The sequence below is a fragment of the Rhododendron vialii genome, chromosome 7a, assembly GCF_030253575.1.
Source record: "Rhododendron vialii isolate Sample 1 chromosome 7a, ASM3025357v1".
NCBI classification, from domain to species: Eukaryota; Viridiplantae; Streptophyta; class Magnoliopsida; order Ericales; family Ericaceae; genus Rhododendron; species Rhododendron vialii.
This window is the reverse complement of record NC_080563.1, coordinates 7396167-7412185: the sequence shown is the minus strand read 5'-3', so window position 1 is coordinate 7412185 and position 16019 is coordinate 7396167. Positions and strand designations below refer to the sequence as shown.

Below are 16019 nucleotides of genomic sequence, written 5' to 3'. Positions count from 1 at the left end.
GGCATCAAAAAAAGAATTTCATAGATACGGAGTAATAGATAATAGTCAATACATGAGATAACATATTACAGCCCCAATCAACAAAGAAAAGATTACAAAACTAAGAAATTACAAGCTAGATAACAGAATACAACGAGCATAAACAAAGAGAGCAACTCCCAAAGCAAAAAGATTCACTTGAGAAGACTATCTGTTGTCGAAGGGATAGGTTATATCGACTTCAGAGTGAATCCTAGAAGATGCAGCAAATCATGCCAAATGGAATGCATGTTGAACTTTGATGCGCTCTCTCCCTTCTTATTAGTACTTGTTTTGTGTCTTTTAACCTATGTGTATAATTCTATAATTTTTTATGTGCGGAAAAGTAATTTGTAAACGTGAATGAACGCAGAATAATATTATAACTTCATATGAATAAAGAGGAAGATGGAATCTAAATATAACACTTGTAATTGCAAAAAAATCACTGCAAAAAACTTTTTCAGCAGTATTTTGCCTTCCCAATATTTTTTTTTCCCGTTTTCAGGTAAAGTAACGACGACGCTTTAATCAATGTTGATTTTATTTTTCTCTTTGTAATCTCTCATAGATTAATAATAAAAAAAATTTCTCTTTGTAATCTCTCAAAGATTAATAAAAAAAATTCGCCGTTAAAAAAAATGTTCATTTTTAATTAATGGTTAAATTCAATCTTTTTTCTTAGTAAGTCGCGTTTTGTGCAAACGCTTTCGTAATACAACGAGAACGCGTGTTTCCCATGCACGGTTCCAGTAATAAGGATTTAGCGGGGATAGGATCACGTCTTTATGCCTAAACTTGGCCATTTTTCGTTTCGTTCCTCTGCCGAGAGAGTAAACTAGGGCACGAAATCTGCTCCCAAAATATCCCCGGTATCAGACTCTCTCTCTCTCTCTCTCTCTCTCTCTCTGTGGTTCAATAATTTGTTGCATGTTCTGTTTAACTTGTTGCATTTTGTAGATCTTAATGCGTATTTCAGTTGGGTAGGTCATTGGGTATCAATTATATCTATTGGTTATGCTAAATTCGGAGTACTAATTTGTTTATCCTCTTTCTCGTATGTATGGGGAGGAAAAAAGACAAGCCCCTGATAAGATACAGAGACAATACACAGATACGTATCACAAGGAGACAAATTTAGTTAGAGAGAGATGTCACTGGTGGACTACGCTTCTTCAGACGAAGAAGACGAAGCGGGAGTTGGCGAAGAAGGAGTGAGAGGAAGCTTCCAATCTCCGAAAGACGAATCGAAGCGAGATCAACCGCCTTCCCTGCCTCCTCAAAGCCAGTAATTCTCGTTTTGGTTAAAGTATTCGCCTTTAGCTTCTTCTACACAAGAAAGCCGAAACTAGGTTTTTTTTTAATTAGGTTAATGAACTGCTTTATTTTGCTCTGGTTGGTTGCACAGAAATGCCAATTTGGCTGTTACTTAGTTGAGAGCAGTTCAACAATTTGGCATCATTTGAAGTGATTAGCTTTCTGTAGGGGCTTCAAACACCATAAAATTGTTGATAAAAGTTTCTTAGGTTTTTCCCCCTTTCCTGTTTTCTAATGCTCCAAGTGGAGCGTTATTGAGTAGCGTTTTTTTGTCCTTTTTTTATTCGAAATCTGGATAAAGGATGGCCCTTTTAGGTATGGCAATGGAATATTGTAATTTGAATTAAGTAATTCAAAATCTGTGGATGTGTTCCTTCAGTGTTATATGTTCACGTCAAATAGAGAAGTTTTTTACTCCTAATTGTAGATTAGGGAATTGTTTCTTGTAAAGCAATGATCCTTATTGAATTTGGTTAAAGAAAATTTGCCGATAGAAAATGTGTAGTTATTTAACTAATGGTTGCCCCCTAATCCTGAGATGGCCCAGTTCACATTCTTTTGGAGAGAATGAAAACGCCCCTATATTTTGAGACACTCTCAATGGTGTGAAACTGGGATTCTGGTTTTGACTGTTTTAGTATTGAGATAATGAAACATATTGTCGGAAACCTACTGTGAATGCTATTGAAAGAAACAAGCTACTTGTTTTTGATGTTTAGGAAATCAGGGCTGTTATCGAATGAACACCTTCGAAGTTCAAAGTCGTCGGAGCCTTCTGTTGTGAAACTTCCTGATGCTTCACTCCTTTTAAATTCGACTCCTGTGTCATCTGATCTGGTGAGTGGTTCTGACCACTCTTTGAGAGTTGCAGCTGCAATAGCTGAACGTGAGTCACGAAAAAGAGAAGCAAATATATTAGCTTCTGCTCTACCCCAAAGTAAAGTTCCAAAGGGGAATTTGCCACATCAGAAGAGTATTCCAGATACGGTAGCCGGTCTGTTAGTTCCACCACAGCTTAGCGGAAGGTGAGCTGTGATCTGGCTTATATTTTCATCTATTATGCTTAAAAAGTCATTTTCTGTTTTCTCTTTGGTCTGGATCTATCTTTCTAATGCTTCTCTAGAGTAGTTGTACACATTGTGATTGAAGTTTGATTGTGCTACGCCTTGGCAAGTTAACAGTCGAACTATTGCTTCTGTGACCTACGTAATTGATGACATCCTAATTCAGACAGCAGTTTAACATATTTATTCCCCTCTAGCACAGTTTGATTTAAGTCAAGTTCAAGACTCTTAAGTTGGCAATTAGTAGCGGTATAGAACAACTAGTTTTGATGGATTAGTGGATCTGGTCTTGGAAGTTTTCTCTTACATTTCTAACAAGTCAATGTTTTTCGCCTTTCCCAACTACTTACAACTTTTCTGGCTGTGTAGTGTGCTCTTCAAGTAGGGATAAAATGAAAGTTCCACCTTTTGAGGGATTTTAATTAGTAGGGTTTGAGTGATGGAAGTGGGAGTGGCGGGGGATAGTGTGGAACTACGAATGTTTCCCCCAACATGCAATTTTTTCCAGGGACTTTAAATAGCTGGTAACAGAATATTGAGTTGGTTAGAGGGAGTAACGGGGGGGTAGTTTGGTGAGTTGGGAGTATTGGAGAGCAGTAAAATTCATTTGCTAGGTTGTCATATATGCACAAACTTAATGTAGCGCATTTATTGTAGATTTCGTACGACCATAGTTTCTCTCTGGAATTTGTATGCTCCTCAATTGCCACTCAGACTCCGAGAGACCTAGTTCAACTGGTTTTTTCCTTCTCCTGTTTTCCCTGATCATGTATATCTGGGGAAGGGTGGATTGGCAGGGTTCGTACCTGGCATGGTTTCAGAGCAGACTGGTTTTCTTTTGCATTGTCAGTATTTTAACATGTTTTATGCTGCTTCAGTTTTATTGTGGCAATCCATGATATAGTTTCTGATGATTTGGCAACCATTCTGGCAGGAGTAATATTGTGACAGAAGATATAGGCAAACTCTTTGTACGAAGAAATGCTGATCCCGCATCTCACTAAGTCCTGATGTCTGTGATAGATCCTTCATGCGAGTCTGCTGTTGGTTTGAACTAATGTACTCTGCATGAAGGTTACTAGGATTTTCCATGGAAGTACTTTCATATGAATTGTCAGTTGTGATGTTGGTGTTAGTTACTGAGTAGATTGTTGTATGGAGTCTGCAAGCGTGTGGTGGTTCTCTGATTTGGTCGAGATTTAAGGTAAACTATTTAGGAACAGAACCTTATAACATCTAGGATCGACCCTGAGTCAAAGCGCAAAAAACAGTGCCTGGTTCTAGTTTGCTTTCAGGGTTGATGCCATACCTAAACTATTTATCAAGTTAACATAAGTTGGTTTTAGCTACATAAGCAAAACAAAAATCTTAAATGAACTTCTAATTTTGCTGGATATTGTAGGACTTGCTTGTAAAATGTTTAAATATACAAACTCTTTGTACTGTACATTAACTGTTACGGAAGTACGATGGTCAATAATATAGTGTACAAAGCACACAGAATCGCATGTGCATTTGCTTATTACGATTAATTAAAAATACAAAGTGAATTGGTTTTATTGGTTCGTATACTTCTTATATCAATGCGTTCATATACTTCGTAGTATCACAATTATTGGAACTTTTGAAGTGTAAATCCAGAACCAAACCGTATCATGAAAATCAATCAAAACCATTTCTCAGTAGCCAAGGATTATCAGTTTCACTCCTTGCGTAGATTTATTATTGATTCTCCGCTGTGTGTATTTATAATTGATGATTGCAACTGTTTGATGTTGAAGGGAAACTTTCAAACGTGAGATCAAATTTGCAAATGGGTATTTATAGAAATCAAAGAAGAATCACTTGCCAAATCTCAAACCATAAATTCAGGACACACCAAAGTATACCTGAAATCACCCCCAAAAAAAAAATTCAAGTAACTTTCTAAGGTTTTCCTACCCAAAACACCAAATTTCCAGCTGAATTCTGATGAGAATCCTTACATCAGCCTAATTTGAAACACAGTTGGACTTGAAGCACCAATATCAAGCCAAATCTGGACCACTGGGGAGAGGATCATAACCATCATGATGTTTCTGAACAATGTTGCGAACTTTAGACTCGCCAACAGGGATGCACTTTAGGACAACTGCGACGGGCAGACTTACTGCTCCAATTACTATGCTGGTTAACCAAAGCTCCCAGCTCAGAGGCACAGTATCTGCAAAAGTGCCAAGAAATTCAACGATGACAACTTGAAAAGCCACTGTCGAGACGATGATGGTCATGAATAACCAGCTGCTAAAGATGCCGCGCAAAATGTTCATCTTCTCCATGTCCCTGCTGTTTATTTCGTTGAATACCTGACATAGCAAGAGCGATTTAAAGAAAAATGAAAAACAATGTTAACTGTTTATCAAGCCTATGGAGCTTGAGCAGCCTGATTTTTCGTGTGAAAGTGCTCCTTTTTTTTTCGAGTGAAAAGATGATCCTAGTTATATTAATCGGAAAGGAAAAATTATAATTAAAACAACAAACAAAAATAACAAAACAAAAAATACAACTGCAGTGTCGGAACCCAGGAGGAGGTGGAGAGTCCATGAAATTAAAAGTGGTAAGCCTGTTCCCGTTGCAATAGGCCAGATCAGGACCGGAAGATCGGAGCCGGATGAGCTGCACATGCCTTCACCGTTGCCGTCAGAGAGCTTGAAAACCGTCGCCAGGCGGATCGGAGTCACAAGCCAAAACCCAAATCTGGTCTCCGTAGTCCAAAAATGAAGGAGAGAGAGGGAGGTCATCCATGGCGGGAGATGAGCTGAGAGGGGAGGAGAGGAGAAAGAGGCCAGAATCGGGGAAGAAGGGTACTGAGTTATCAAATGTTCAATTAGTTTGTATAATAATGAGCAGATCACAAATGGCTTCTGGGGAGCGAGCAATCTCGAGTATGGCTAGTTACCACCCATTCTCCATCATCTATAATGATATACAGAATGATGTGACATTTTGCGATCCCTTCGTTTCAGGTCAAAACACCCGACATTGTGGTTTTGTTTTAAAAAGCGCCACAGTCCCGACAATGTTGATGTACTCATAAGATCATGATCATAGTTAAACCTACGATACACGATAGGTATTCTATGATTTGTATTGTCTCCTTCGGAGAACGATACGTATCTCACCCTATATCTTTTTTGTATAAAAATCCTACGATACGACTGCGTATCCTACGCGTATCCCAATTCGGTACGTATCCTACGATTAATTATTCGGAAAAAGTCGGACCTTATTTCTGGAAGCGGAACCCCAATGCATTAATCTAAGCCATTTGATCTACTTATGGCATCTTTCAAACCATTTGATAAAATTCAACCTCAATGTAGGGCAGAATCGTAATTCGATTGTATTTTGTTGCCTGACTTTTCTTTCCTTAGCAAAGAGAACATGAAGTCTTAATGTAGTAGGCTCCAATTGAGAGACTTGAAATTTTGCTTCTTAAAAACTTTTTTTTTAAAAGCAAACATAGTTTGTTGGTGTTATTAGGTGTATCAACTTTTTAATTGTATTTTCATATTAATTATGATTAACATTGTTGAAGCATAAACTAAATTTAGTATTTTGGCACAGGAAAGTTAAGTTCAAACAAGTCCAATTGACAAGATCCAAAGATGAAAGATATTATTGAAGGAGATATAAATATCTAGTCTTTAGGAACACTAAAAATATCTATCTCTAGAAGTTCTAGAATATCCTTGCGAAATATCTAGAGTTTTTTTGTGATATGTAATTCTAGAATTATCTCAAAGTTTATCTTGTATGAAAAATATCTTTGTACTAGAGCTTTCTATGGAGTGGTATAAATAGGGATGGGTCTAGCTATTTTCTACCAAGCCAAAAAAAAAAAAGTTTGTTCCAGTGTAATACAAATAGTCTCATTCCCCACTGTCTTTAGTGTTATGTTCTCCCAAAAATCTTGTCCAACTAAACAATAGAAACTCACGTATCTTAAGATACACAATACATAGATACGATGTATACAATTGAAAAAATGATACAAGATACGTATCCCAATTTTAAAACATTGATCATGATACGTTAGCTATATATGGTCAGACATTACTAAAAAAAGTGAAAGTTGAAAACCAGGCAATTCAAAAAGCATGCGTTAACAAGTCAATTATGCTTTCGATCGAAAAAGGGAAATGAAAAAAAAAATGAAGTCCATGCTTCAAGGAAGAAACAGCTGAATATAGCAGAAAGAAGTACCTGGCAAAACACAAAGGTATTGAATATGAATGTATTGAGAACAGATTCAGCATCTGATCCATTGAGCTTCAACAGCCGTTTTCCATCAAAATTGAAAATAGCAAGTACAACCAGTTGATAAATACTCTGACCAATAATATTCCTCCACATCACCTTAGTGATGAAACTAACATTCCTCCCAATCGGCGGCCTTTTCATCAGCTCATCGTTAGGAGGCTCGGTGGCCAGTGCTAGTGCCCCGAGAGTGTCCATAATCATGTTCACCCACAGCAACTGAACAGCGGTAAGAGGGGCAGATCCTGCAAATTTCTTAGAAATGTTAGTTTTTTTTCTCGTGCAATTGCGAAAACTATATAAAAGGGTGGACGAGCAAACCGGAGATGCAAGCAGAGACAAAATTGATCATGAGGGCGACGATGTTGACTGTTAGCTGGAATTGAACGAATTTCTGGATGTTGATATAAACTGATCGGCCCCATTTGGCAACGTTCACAATGGTTTTAAAGTTGTCGTCCATTATGACAATATCTGCATTTTCTTTGGCAACCTGTTGGAAATATCGGCGGAGATGTTAGTAAGAATGGCCTATCTGAGCTTTCATGAATTCCAGGTAAATTAAAGTAAAACTTGGTGTTCTTATGGAAAATGAACTGATTGGCAAACTGTGGATTTCATATCGATTTCTCTACTAGTACAAGTAAACAAACCTCCGTTCCTGCTATACCCATAGCAAGTCCAATATCGGCCTCGTGCAAAGCAGGAGCATCGTTCGTCCCATCACCGGTCACAGCCACGACTTCTTTGAAATTGTTCCTCAACTGGGTCACTAGCTTATGCTTGTCCAACGGTAATGATCTAGCCATCACCTACACAGAACAATAACTCTCAATACCCTTCCCAAAATATAAATACATTTGCCCACAAAATTTTCCAAAAGCTTTCGTCAAACCTGAAGTCTAGGAATGATATCCCTCATCTCCTCTTCACTCTTATCTCGAAATTCTGGCCCTTCTATTGCAACACCATCAGCTGTCAAAATCCCACATTCTCTAGCAATGGCTTTGGCAGTATGGATGTTGTCACCAGTCACCATACGGACCATTATTCCTGCAGCCAAACAGGTCTTAACGGCCTCCTTCACACCGGGTCTAACCGGATCCTTAATTCCCACAACTGCTATAAGCGTATATCCATCATCAGTAATAACACTATCCTTATCATAAGCCCCTTCTGTATCCTTGTAAGCCAAGCACAGAGTCCTTAGAGCCTCACAAGCAAAACTGTTGATAACATTTGCAATACTTTCCCTTTGTTCTATCGACATAGGAATAGAATCCCCTTCTTCATTGACAACTTTCTCACACATTTTCAAAACAATTTCTGAGGCACCTTTGGAAAATGCTCGAATCCCACCACTCGGGAGAGAAACAAGCACAGACATCTTCTTCTTAACAGAATTGAAAGGTTCAATTTTTAGTATCTTCGAGTCTGTCCAAGAGGCCTTAAAATCATCCCTGAAAATCATGCCAAATTCTAACAACGCCGCCTCTGTTGGGCTTCCCATAACGTTGGTCTTTCCGTCTTTACCCTTTACTATCTCAGAACTCGTGTTCTGGAAAATTGACTGCAAAAGCATTTCCAGTACTTCTTTAGAAACCGAAGAGTTTAATGAATTCACGGCTTCATACCCTGTTATTGATTTTTCTTGGCCACATATCCATAACTTGGTCGCAACCATATGGTTTGTGGTCAATGTTCCAGTTTTATCGGTGCAAATGCAACTAGCAGACCCCGTTGTCTCACAAGCCGATAAATGCCTCACAAGCGCCTTCTCGTTCATTAGTTTCTTCATTGCAAATGCAAGACTTAGTGTCACTGCCAATGGCAACCCTTCTGGAACTGCAACCACAAGGATAGTTACTGCAATTGCAAAGAAATTCAAAAGATCAAGCGCATCGTTAGTGGACCATTTCCTGATTTCGTTATTCATCTCCTTCACTATTAGAAACCGTGTGGTCAAAACCAGAAATGTCAACACAGCGAAAGCCAAGCCGATTTTCCCAATAATAGTTGCTACTCCATTTAGCTTCACTTGCAATGGGGTCTCATCTTCTCCCCCCTCATTCAAAGTGACCATCAATCTCCCCCATTCGGTCCTCATCCCAACCGATGTCACCATCATTTTACCAGAACCGTCTTGGACTTTGGTCCCAGATAAGAGAAAAGGCAAATTTTCTTCGACATTCACAGGCTCACTCTCACCAGACAAGCTTGATTCATCGATCGAAAGGCTGTAGCCCGATACGAAAAGCCCATCTGCAGGGACTTGGTCTCCAATTGATAAGTGCACAACATCCCCAACAACTAAGTCATAGATTGAAACCTTCTGTCTGGTTCCATCTCTTGTCACTTGAACAATTATGTTCTTCTTTTCCTTGTCCAAATCCTTAAATTGCAAGGACTGTTTGTAATCACTGATTGCAGTAACAAAAACCACCAGGAAAATACATAGGATTACTCCTAGGCCATCATACATTCCTTTCGGCCACCCTTCTGTGGCAATTCCCACACCTATTGAGACGGCAGCACAAACCATGAGGATGATCAGAGTCAAATCTTGAAGGGCATCCCAAACAAACATCCAGAAGGGTCTAGAACGCTTTTCCACAAATTTGTTCAATCCGTAGACCTTTTGCCTCAGAGGTAAATCACTCGCGGAAATGCCATCTTTTAGTGAGACCGAAATTTTCGTTGCACATCCGTCCACTCCACCGTGGGAGACCAAGGCCTTGGAATTGTGAGAACGAACAATCGAGGCGAGTTCATCCGGTTCAATGTCGAAACCAGATTGTCTAACTGAATCAGAGAGCTTGTGCTCGGTCCGACTACCCACTGCACTAGACAACAACATAAAAAGTTCAGAAGGGAAACGGAGTTTGAAATGAATGAGAAGAGTAGTATTGGGGTGGATTTAGTAACATTCGTACCGGCAATGAAATGCAGTGCTGCTTTATGCACGTACAGAGCTACTCTTATTTTCTCCTGGAAAAGAAAGGAAACATAATTAGACTAAAGTAATCAAATGTTGAGGAGCAAAGTATGGAGTTTTGGAGAAGTGGCAAAGTGCGGTATTCCGTTCCCACGGAGGGAAACACCAAATCATTGGGTACACCAAATGAATTCTGTGAAGTTAGAGGTACAGAATCTACTACGAAGTCATGTAGGCTCTCCTATTCAAACATGCTACGCATGTCGTGCTAGATCATCTGCTTTTATCAGCCAATTAAAGATCACCACCGCATTTTGTCGGTCATCCATTGTCTCCCAGCCATCCAACAAAAGTGAATGATCATGTCCCAACTAGGTAATTTGTCGCTACGTAAATAGTTAGGAGTACCACGTAGGCAACGCCACATAGTATTCCGGGAACGCTGAATAATTACTCGTTTTTTTGTTCTTTTTCCCCTCTGTTCTAATGCATTTGTAGTCGAATGGTAAGTGTCTTTTACAAATCCTATACTCCCTTCGTCTCAAAATTGTAATTCCTCTTTGGAACTCCAACTTTTTAAGGGAACACAATCTTAGTCTTCAATTTCGAAAATTTCCCCCTCTTTTCAAATGCAATGACTACATTTTACGCTCTAGTGTATTTTCTCCTACAGTTTGGTTTTTGAATTAGAATGTCGGGATGAAGGGTAAAATACACAATGCTTTAATTTTTTTCTCTGACTTAGTCAAAATGGTCAGGGATTATGTTATAGTAGATTAAAAAAAAGGAAAGATGGACCAAAATTTTGGGGCGGATGACACAAACATGGGACATTTGTTAGGACTGAGGATCACTGCCCATAGGATATTAAAATTGCCAAATAATACTAGGCCACTAAATAGTAATTATTCAATGCCCGATCTTGTGTTCGGTAAAGGATTTAAGGTAGAACTTTTGGGTAATGGGTGAAGAGAGATCGAAAGAAACATGGAGGCAATAAGTGGAGAGAAACTTATTGAAAACCGCGTGCACAGAGAGGGAGAAAGGTTCTGAGAACCCAAGGGAAAAATGGTTCTAGTTACTCAATTTTGAACTTATGACCATACCAGAAATTTATTGGCTCCATTCAACAATACAAGATAATGTGTTGCAGTATACCCGTTTTTGGTCTAAGGCTCTAATTCAGTATAGCCGTTTGTGGTCTAAGGCTCTAATGCAGTATAGCCGTTTGTGGTCCAGGCAATAATCCGATAAAAACAGAGCTACAATGCAGTGTTGTCTTTATTTTCTAACAATTCCATGTTTTCTACAGTGGTACAAACATTTAACCAAACAATTGAATTTTCATTCTAAATATGCCCTTCACAATTAGCAAAATTTCAAAGAAACTCCCCAGCAAATCATTATCCTAAATAACCCAATCGAAAAATAGATGGAGCAGGTTTCAAATAAAGGTGGTTACGTAACGTATCGGCCGTTACGTAACTGGATCTTGGATCTCCGATACCGTTCTTTACTAACGGTTCGGCTAATACAGACTGATATGGTACGATGTCAGCCGATGTATGGCCGCATCAACGATACTATTACGTTTTCCGATACCGCAATTTAAAACGGTGAGATTGAGGCAAGTCAAAGAAAAGAATAATTAATGAATTAATGAATTTATTGACTCCTTCTATGGGCTCCTGGAGACCCTTCTGAATACTCACACCATTGAATGGTGATAACTGGAAAGGTGATTTCCTAATTGGATAAAAAAAACAAGTGGGAATGGAGTGCATCATTGAAGCAAAGAAGAGATGAAAATATCTCCAACAATCATCATTTCACTAATGAAGATCATATGCAGGGAACCCATATATAAAACAAATATTTCTTTAAAACAGCCCCCAACAAGTCAATTGATATATATTTACTCATCAATGCAACTTATACCAATGCATTAGAAGTTGAAAACTTGAAAGGACTTTCCAGGTGTTTGGGAGTATCTCAATGTACTAGAATATCTGTCCACTAAACTGAAACTTTCTATTGATAAGCACAACATTCAGTTTAAAATTTGGGGACATTGTATCATGTGATTCATGTATTGTGTTCACAGAACTACTGCCCAAAATTTGGTATGAATTGGCTGATAAGAAGGATTTCTAGAGCTTGAAAGACAAGAAGGTGTGGGCAAGGAAAAAAATACAATCGTTGTATCTACCATTTTTTCATGTTCTGTTACTAAGAAAAAAAGTGTGGAGGGGTGACCAGCTACAACAATTTTTTCCATGACCACAAAGACTTCAGACCTGTCAGGAGCTCCGAAGGAATCAATCACCCGTAAGTTTGTATTATCTCATGGAGGGCTAGTGGATCATAGGCTCAAAGAAAGGGCCCACATCAATTGTGAGTAAACCATTTACCACTTGGCTAACACCTCAGTTGCATGTGCCGTTTTTCCATTGAGTTATCCACATTTATGTCTCGCCCATCCTGATCAAGCTTGGAATTCTCTTGTTCACACAAAGGAACAAACTTTTCATATTTTTTATTATTATTGAGAAACTCATGTTTAAACTTAATCCTGAATTCAAGCCATAAACACTGTATAAATACCTTTTTGCGCAAGTAGGTATTTATGTCTAATTTATTTACTGGTACTATTACCTCTCTTAAATTTAAATTATCTACCTTACGGGAAATCGAATTTTCCATAAATTCAACTATCGAATGACTAACATTAGTGATACAAAACAAATTGCACCATAAAAATGCATAACACGTAGTGAGCCATAAAATTCGTAAATAACCATAAAACTCGTAATAACTACTAGATATATGCATAACTTTATTTCTCTACGGTATTCACCTATTTGTAACTACACTAAAAACATATCCGATGCAAAACCGAAAATAACGCAACATAAGATTTAAGAAAAACGTAATGTTGCGATGGTTCACACATTATGACCATTTTAACTATTTACACGCGCGAAGATAGTATTGAGCAAGAAAGATACTTTTTGGCTATAAAAATTTCGCATGGTCACAAAAAAAATTGTGTAAACAACGGCAATACATGACTGAGGTTATTAAGCAAACAAACTTGAGTGGAACCTCTTGATGTCCCTAGCTACCACGGCACTGTAGAATAATCCATGCGTTCCATGGTTACGTGATAAGTTGATTTTTAGTAATTAGTTGCTGAAACTAAACCATAAATCAAACACAGCTTTATTTTTGTTAAGTCGTGTGGGATTCGTGTGATTATAAGACACATAGGCGACAGAAGGTTCTATTTGCCCGAAATTAGGGCACGTTTGGCGGCTGTCTATTTGCAAGCCCGTTGACACATCGGGCTATGAAAAACCTGGCTGGAACTTGTACGCAGCACTCGTACAGAAGAAAACAAGAAGGTGGGGGGGATAAAGGAAGAGGAATGGTGCATTGGGTAGATTTGTATTTTAGGGGTTTGTTATCAACTTTTAGAATGGATTCAAGAAGAACGCATTACGAAAAAATGAATCGAAGAATGCAGAATTCAGAAATTATCTCGGATGGGATTTTCGGATTCTCATTATATTCCATACATTTGCACACTTTTACTGTTTTGTTACATGTACATATGTACTCTGTACACACACATATTTCGTCTGATGATCCGGTTTATCCTGGTTTGGAATGTGACAAATCGGACCAAATCTATTTTCTCAGGTTGGCTAAAAAACTAACCGAACCAAACCGGTTACCTCTAGAAATCGAACCAAATCACCTGTTTGGTCCAAGTTCGCTTTCCGTCCCGTTTATCAGTTTTTCCTCACCCCTACTTTCCATGGCTATGTGAATGCTGGAATTCAAAAGAAGAATGGTGCACCCACTCCTACAAAAGTAAGACAAGATTTGTGTTTGTTGTTTTGTTTTTTTTCAAACCATTGACCTCTTTTTAGGAAGTTCTACAACGACTCGGTTGCTTAATTGACTTGGTGATCCATCTAACACGGTTATTGTTGGAAATTGTTGAAAAATCAATCCATATTGATCTGCCTCAAAGATATCAACAAACTTCTTACGAATATATTACCACATACGAAGAGATTTGACCATTCCATTTTTAACGTGCACAAAAATTCAGAAAACACAATACGTATATCAATGATATCACAATAGCTTACCCACAAAATCAAACATTTATCATGTTGTACGACATCATCAAAAATTTAATCGTCAACTAAGGTTTTAAATAGAGGTAGTTACGTAGCATTTTTTATCATCTACTAATACCGTTAAACTTAACTTACTTTGGTACACCGGTGAGACTGAAAAATAACACGCATATCCTTCGGTTCTAATTATTCATTGGTTCATTGTTTCGATTCACGAATCGGTTCACAATCACTACTGTTACAGGCCTTACGGCCACTACATCTCATTTAGGCACTTTAAAACTCTCAAACGTTACTTTTATAATTCACGACCACCACGACCTTAGATCACTTGTCAAATCTCCGAGAACTTAAACGAACGACGTAGTATATAGAAAACAAGATATAATCGAAACCTGAATTTTCTGGCGTTTGCGTTCGGCCTCGGCGCGCTTGGCGAGATCGGCAACCATGCGGAACCTCCTCCGAGGATTCTTCACCAACCAAACCGCAGATCTCCATCTCCTCAGCGCCTCCTCCGGCGGATTCTTCGGCTCCACGTCGAAGTTCTTCCTCAGGTAGCTCTCCATCGAATCTTGCACGTACGCGCACAGGGTACGTCGTCAAATCGAAACCCCTAGCTAGTTCTCAGCTGCGTTACGGGAAGAAAAAAACTAGGGTTAGAGGCATAATAGGTATGGACTTGTCGTCAATTTCGGCAGCTTTTAAGAGCCGAGTTTTTTTGCGGACGGAGAGATGAGATCCGCGCTAGAATGGCGGGAAAAGGCTGTAGAACCGGAAGGGTTTTGGCGAGGAAAGATCCTTTACGATAAACTTGTGCTGCATTAAGGACATGCACGGGAGAGACGAACTTATAGGTGAACAAGTCATTTACGGAGGCGCGAAATCTCATCCGTCCATCTTGACAGGGCCAGCTCTGAGATTTTGTGGGCCTAAGACGATTTTAAAAAATGAGGCCTTTAATAAATGTATACAAAAAAAAGAAGTCGATAAATGAATTTTTCAAAACTAAATACATGTATTCAACGCGAAAAATCCCACAAAAAATACAATAAATCGCAATATTTCAAAAGCATCATTGTCGTTACTTTAAACATCACTCTTCTTCTTCTTGGTTTTTTGTTTCTTTGGCCGGTCCGTTCTTCCTTTCTTGCGTTTGTTTGCAATGGGATAGTGTTTGTGTAAAAGGGGAAAAGATGATGGTAATGATGCACGGTGCACCCACCAGACAGTCCACACTGAATAAATTTCAAGGGCCCCAGATCAGCAATCCTGTGATTCCTTTTATTCCATCTTCTTCTTCTTCTTTTTTTGTTTATTCCTCGGTTCCGTGTTCTTTTTAACTGGGCCACTGGGCCCTGTTCGCAATAGCCAGTGGGCGATGAGAACAATGGGCCTTGGGTTTAAAAATAGGCCCTATAACAAACATATATACTTAGGTACTGAAAACAAATGGGGGCCCTAGTTTTTTGGCTTTTTTGGGGGGCTTAAGACTCAGGCCTCTTGGGCCTTAGCCCAGAGCCGGCACTGCATCTTGACAATTAGCGATTGAAATATGTTTTGAAACTTTGATTGATAATAAATATCTCTGACGGTAATAGTTTGTTTTTATCCGAATCGTTCAAAATACTTTTTGACGCACGAAATTGAGCTCCGTAAAAATTTTTCACAGCTCCATAAATAAGTTATTCTCCATGCACGAAAGCTTCTTCCGTTATAAAGACGCGTACGTAAGATGGGCTATTTCGCGGTTGTGGCCCATGCGGCCTGGCCTGTTAATTTTGGGTGCCATAGGCCCATAACTTTTCCATCAGCCCTTGTGCCGAATTGGCTCGGTTTAAATCGTGTCGCACCCTGCCAACCTATTTGGAAGTCTACAGACGCATATTTAAAACGCAATTGCGTTCGGAGCTGTCCTATGCATGTGGACCCATGTGCATCAAACGACTCCAAATGCAGTTGTGTTTTGTTGGTGCATTGCTCTTTTGATTAATTCTGAAACTGTGTCCGAACAGCGTTTTTTGTCATAATTTGTAGTATTTTGTTGTGCTCGCATTCAGGACGGAGCCAAGTGCAAGGACGGGGAGGCCCAAGTCTCCCCCAACCTTGCTAGATTCAGTTTTTTTTTTTTTGGGGTACGTCGGAATTTCATTCAAAGACAAGAAACGCAAGTTCACAACAGGAGAAATAAACAGGATACTCAAACCGGCCTAAAGGACCAAAACATCTAATCTA

At 38.9% G+C, this 16019-nt stretch overlaps 2 protein-coding genes across 3 annotated transcripts; one reads left to right on the top strand and one right to left on the bottom strand.

Annotated features, from left to right (window-relative positions):
- The first annotated feature begins 776 nt into the window (after positions 1 to 776).
- LOC131334706 (uncharacterized) lies at positions 777 to 3534 on the top strand. Of its 2 annotated transcripts, none has more exons than XM_058369891.1 (4): positions 777 to 890; positions 1098 to 1306; positions 2055 to 2360; positions 3334 to 3534. In XM_058369891.1, the coding sequence occupies exons 2-4, from the start codon at positions 1170 to 1172 to the stop codon at positions 3401 to 3403; spliced, it is 513 nt and encodes a 170-aa protein (XP_058225874.1). In that variant the 5' UTR covers positions 777 to 890; positions 1098 to 1169; the 3' UTR covers positions 3404 to 3534. The 2 variants fall into 2 exon arrangements, with proteins under 2 accessions (XP_058225874.1, XP_058225873.1); XM_058369890.1 differs by having other exon boundaries at positions 794 to 890; positions 1090 to 1306.
- Positions 3333 to 14627, bottom strand: LOC131334705 (calcium-transporting ATPase 4, plasma membrane-type-like). The gene is made up of 7 exons (XM_058369889.1): positions 14180 to 14627; positions 9632 to 9686; positions 7594 to 9536; positions 7352 to 7510; positions 7020 to 7191; positions 6645 to 6943; positions 3333 to 4744 (listed from the first exon to the last, which is right to left on the bottom strand). The coding sequence occupies exons 1-7, from the start codon at positions 14351 to 14353 to the stop codon at positions 4427 to 4429; spliced, it is 3120 nt and encodes a 1039-aa protein (XP_058225872.1). The 5' UTR covers positions 14354 to 14627; the 3' UTR covers positions 3333 to 4426.
- Between the last annotated feature and the right edge of the window lie 1392 nt (positions 14628 to 16019).